The following is a 5,638-nucleotide window of genomic DNA, read 5'->3' on the forward strand; positions in this document are numbered from 1 at the left end:
CTTCATCTCCACACAAAACACCCCAAATCCACACAAAACACCCAAAATGCTCACAAATCACCCAAAATCTCCTCATAGACCCCTTCATCTCCACACAAAACACCCCAAATCCACACAAAACACCCAAAATCCTCACAAACCGCCCCAAATCTCCTCATAGACCCCTTCATCTCCACACAAAACACCCCAAATCGACACAAAACCCCCAAATCCTCACAAAACACCCCAAATCCTCACAAATCGCCCCAAATCACCTCATAGAACCCTTCATCTCCACACAAAACACCCGAAATCCTCACAAAACACCCAAAATCCTCACAAACCGCCCCAAATCTCCTCATAGACCCCCTCATCTCCACACAAAACACCCAAAATCCACACAAAACACCCCAAATCGCCAGAAATCGACCCAAATCTCCTCAGACTCCTTCATTTCCACAGAAAACACCCCGAATCCACACAAAACCCCCAAAATCCTCACAAATCGCCCCAAATCTCCTCATAGACCCCTTCATCTCCACACAAAACACCCCAAATCCACACAAAACACCCAAAATGCTCACAAATCACCCCAAAACTCCTCATAGACCCCCTCATCTCCACACAAAACACCCAAAATCCACACAAATCGCCCCAATTCTCCTCATAGACCCCCTCATCTTCACACAAAACACCCAAAATCCACACAAATCGCCCCAATTCTCCTCATAGACCCCCTCATCTCCACACAAAACACCCAAAATCCACACAAAACACCCGAAATCCTCACAAGTCGCCCCAAATCTCCTCACAGACCCCCCATCCCCTCACAGACCCCCTCACCTCCACACAAAACCCCCAAACCCCACACAAATCGCCCCAAATCTCCTCACAGCCCCCCCATCCCCTCACAGACCCCTTCATCTCCACACAAGACACCCAAAATCACACAAAACACCCCAAAATCCTCACAAATCGCCCCAAATCTCTCCATAGACCCCCTCATCTCCACACAAAACACCCCAAATCCACACAAAACACCCAAAATCCCCACAAATCGCCCCAAATCTCCTCAGAGCCCCCCCCCCCCCCATCCCCTCACACGGCGCCCCTCCCCCCGCACTGACCGAACATGCCGAGGCCTCTCCGCGGGGCGGTGGCGGGGGGCAGGGCGGTGGAGGACATGGTGCCGCGCGGGAGGGGAGGGGCTCTTCCCGCCCCCCTCCCCCCCCTCCACCCACCCCGACCGCCGCGTGTCATAAGCCACGCCTGACATCACAGTGACAAAGCTGTGACATCACTATGATCATCATATGACTATGATGTCACAAGCCTCTGACATCACTAAGATGACTACCATATGATCACGATGTCATAACCCACCTCTGACATCACTGTGACATCACTATTGTACTCCCATGACACCATAGCCCACCTCTGACATCACTACCACATGCCCATGTCATACCCCCCTGACATCACTGTGACATCACCACCGCACTCCCATGATGTCATAGCCTGACATCACTACCACATTATCATGATGTCATAACCCATCTTTGACATCGCGGTGACATCACTACCGCACTCACTGTGACATCACTACTGCGCTCACGTGATGTCACGGCCTATGTCTGACATCACTACCATACGCTCATGATGTCATAACCCACCTCTGACATCGCGGTGACATCACTACCGCACTCACTGTGACATCACTACTGCGCTCACATGATGTCACGGCCTATGTCTGACATCACTACCATACACTCGTGATGTCATAACCCACCTCTGACATCGCGGTGACATCACTACCACACTCACTGTGACATCACTACTGCACTCATGTGATGTCACAGCCCACCTCTGACATATGATACCTTCTATGTGCTCATGATGGCATGACCCACCTCTGATATTGCAGTGACATCACTACCGCACTCTCATGACGTCATACCCACCCTCTGACATCACTACCGCACTCCCATGATGTCATACCCATCCATCGAAACCACTACTGCACTCTTATGACATCACACGCATCCTCTGACATCGATACTGCACTCCCATGATGTCACACCCCCCCTTTGACGTCACTACTGCACTCCCATGACGTCATAGCCTACCTCTGACATCAGTACCGCACTGCAACGACGTCATAGCCCACCTCTGACACCAACACTACGGCACTCCCTTGATGTCATACCCATTCTCTGACATCACTACCGCACTCCCATGACGTCATAGCCCACCTCTGACATCACTACTGCACCCCCATGATGTCATAGCCCACCTCTGACATCACTTCCGCGCTCCCGTGACATCATACCCATTCTCAGACATCACTACCGCACTCCCATGACGTCATGGCCTACCTCTGACATCACTTCTGCGCTCCCGTGACATCATACCCATTCTCTGACATCACTTCCGCGCTCCCGTGACATCATACCCATTCTCTGACATCACTACCGCGCTCCCATGACGTCATAGCCCACCTCTGACATCACTTCCGCGTTCCCGTGACGTCATAGCCCACCTCTGACATCACTACCTCGCTCCCGTGACATCATACCCAATCTCTGACTACCGCATTCCCGTGACATCATAGCCCACCTCTGACATCACTACCTCACTCCCGTGACATCATACCCATTCTCTGACATCACTTCCGCGCTCCCGTGACATCATAGCCCACCTCTGACATCACTTCCACGCTCCCATGACATCATACCCATTCTCTGACATCACTTCCGCGCTCCCGTGACATCATAGCCCACCTCTGACATCACTTCCACGCTCCCATGACATCATACCCATTCTCTGACATCACTACCGCGCTCCCGTGACATCATAGCCCACCTCTGACATCACTTCCACGCTCCCATGACATCATACCCATTCTCTGACATCACTTCCGCACTCCCGTGACGTCACCCCCACCCTCTGACATCCCTGCGCCCCGACTATGACCTCAGCACCCCACCCCCACCCCCCCCCTTACCCGTGCCGGGTCTCCCCATCACGATCTCCTTGCGGGGGGCCGGGGGGGCCCCGAAGTCCCCGGGCACGAGGAGGGGCAGGAGGGCAGCGGGGGAGGGGTGGAAGGCGACGGGGTGCAGGGGGGTGCCCCCTCCCCCAACCGCGATGGGCGCCGGGGGGGGTGGGACCCCCGGGTGGTGCGAGGGGGAGGGGGGCGGCGGCAACGGCGCGCTCGGAGAGGGGGAGGGGCGGCGGGGGAGGGGCCTGGCCTGGGGGCGGAGCCTGGCGGCGTTGATGGGGATGGGCGTGGCGCGCGGTGTGCGGGGGGGGGGCGGGGGGGTGGGGAGCGGGGATGGGGGGGGGAGGAGGGGGGGGGAGGGGAGGGGGAGGAGGAGGGGGAGGGGGAGGAGGAGGAGGATGGGGATGGGGGGCTGGGGGGTGCCGGGCCCGGTCGGGCAGCGGCACCTCGGGGTTCCGGACGATAACGGGGGAGCCCCGGGGCACGGCCGGGACCCGGCGGGCACCGGGCCCGGGATCCGCCGTTAACCCCGCGGGGGAGCGCGGTGCGAAGAGGGGGGACAGGGCACGGAAAACACCGGCACCCCCCCCTCCCCCCCCACCACCCCCACCACCCCCACCCCCACCCATCACATCCGGAGGGTCCTGGTTCGGGTCCGGCTTCCGCTTCCCGGGGCTCAACGGCACCGTAAAGGTGAGAGCGGGTTGGAACGGAGCGGGGGGCACACCGGAGGGGGGGCGAGGCCGTGGTGGTGGTGGCGGTGGTGGCGGTGGTGGCGGTGGCGGTGGTGGGGGGGGGCTGAGGCCTTCGCCCGGTCTTGGGGTGCCGGCGCTGAGGTGTCGGCCGCGGGCGCGCGGGGAGGCGGTGACGGGGCTGAAGTTGGCGGGTCTGAAGCCGAAAAGGGGTGACGGGGACGGGGATGGGGTGGGGGAGAAGGGAGACTGGGTGGAAGCGGGCGAGAAGCTGGGGGTGCCGGAGCGGGAGCTGCCGAGGGACACGAGCATCACGGCGGCCTCGCACTCGTCGAACTCGAAGCGGGACAGGTCGGACGGCGGCGGCAAGCGGCCCCCGGCTTCGCTGTCGCGGGACGTCTCGTCCCAGTCGAAGTCGGCGCCGCCGTCCCGGGGGAGCGATCCCGGAGGGGGTCCCCGGTTCTCGGGGAGCCCTTCGAGCTCCTTGGTGCGCATGGAGAGGTGGCGGGAGCAGTAGCCGCGGCGCTGGGACTCCTTGGTGCAGCCGTCGCGGGAGCAGAGCCGCCGCCATTGCTTGCCGTTGAACTTCTTGCGGATGCCGTTGGGGGTGCAGACCACGTCGCCCTTCTTGTACTTGGGGGTCGGCGTCACGCCGGGGGGGGTCCCGCTGGGGGCACGCGGGGCCGGCGCCGCGCTCAGCTTCGACACCTCCGCGTCCTCCGGTTGCTTCGGCGACGCCGGCGGCGCCGCGGCGGCGTCGGCGGCGTCCGCCCCGCCGGCGTCGTGCTCGACGGGAGGGTCCGTCCACGGGGCGCGCAGGAGGCGCAGGCCGGAGCGCGGGACCCACACTTGTGGGGCGGAGGGCGGTGGGGCGAAGCGCACGCGGAAGGCGGGGGGTTTGGCGCTCACCTCCACCACGGTGCCCGGCCTGTAGAGGGTCTCGGCCGGGTCCAAACGGGCACACACCGGGGTGCCCACGCCGATGGATGCCGACGGCGGGGTGGCGTCCAGCACCACGACGGGGGGGTCCCCGTGGAACCCCCCTTCCAAGTAGGTGATGCCGCGGTCGCCGCTGAATTGGACCCCCAAGTCTTGGCCGCGCCGGAGCTGCTTGACCACGGCCGGTTGGAAGACGCCGTCGCCGCGGCGCGCCAGCACCCGCTGGCACCGGAGGCGCCGGAAAGCGGCTTCGTTGCCACCGGGAATTGGGGGGGTTCCGTCGCTGGGGATGGGGGGACCCCCGCCGCCGCCCCCTTCATCGGCTGAGTGTTCGCTGGCCGTATCCGTGCTGGAGCAGCCGCTGCCGCCGCCGGGATCGCCGGAGCCGGAGGGTTTCTTGCGGGGGGCTCGGGATTTGAAGGTGGCGGTTTTCCGGCTCGGCGGGGGTTGATCCTCGGGATGAGGTTGGGATAACGGCGGCGGAGGAGGGGAGGAGGAAGAGGAAGGGGCAGGGATGGAGCCGGAGCCTTCGGCCTCGTCCGGGTCGGCGTCGCGGTGCTTGGGGCGGCCGCTGGAGGAGGAGGAGGAGGAGGAGGAGGAGGAAGAGGAGGAGGAGGAGGAGCCGCCGGGTTTCCTCGCCGGCTTCATGGCCGTCGGGAGGGGGGGTCCTGTTGGGAAGGGGGGGGGGAAAGGGGGTTAAAGTGTGGGGCAGCCCCACAGGTGTGGGGGGAGAGGTTGGGACATCCAATTCCCATGGGGTATGGGGGTGGTGCAGGTGCAGACACCCCCTTCCAATGGGATATGGGGGGGTCAGGACACCCCTGTCCCATGGGATATGGGGGGTGAAGAAACCCCCTTCCTGTGGGATATGGGGGGGTCAGGACAACCCTATCCCATGGGATATGGGGGGTGAAGACACCCCCTTCCTATGGGATATGGGGGCACCTGGACACCCCTGTCCCATGGGATATGGGGGGGTGCAGACACCCCCTTCCTGTGGGATATGGGGGCATCTGGACACCCCTGT

At 62.3% G+C, this 5,638-nt stretch overlaps 1 protein-coding gene across 1 annotated transcript; it reads right to left on the bottom strand.

Annotated features, from left to right (window-relative positions):
• Positions 1–2,945: 2,945 nt before the first annotated feature.
• Positions 2,946–5,182, bottom strand: LOC130604070 (protein capicua homolog; the record flags this gene model as incomplete). Its single annotated transcript, XM_057418328.1, has 2 exons — positions 2,946–3,192; positions 3,404–5,182. Coding segments are annotated over 2 exons (2,026 nt in total), but the record flags the coding sequence as incomplete, so codon positions are not given.
• Between the last annotated feature and the right edge of the window lie 456 nt (positions 5,183–5,638).

Source organism: Pezoporus wallicus, unplaced genomic scaffold (assembly GCF_028554395.1).
Source record: "Pezoporus wallicus isolate ANWC-B61680 ecotype Strahan unplaced genomic scaffold, APGP_CSIRO_Pwel_v1 contig_14562, whole genome shotgun sequence".
NCBI classification, from domain to species: domain Eukaryota; kingdom Metazoa; phylum Chordata; class Aves; order Psittaciformes; family Psittacidae; genus Pezoporus; species Pezoporus wallicus.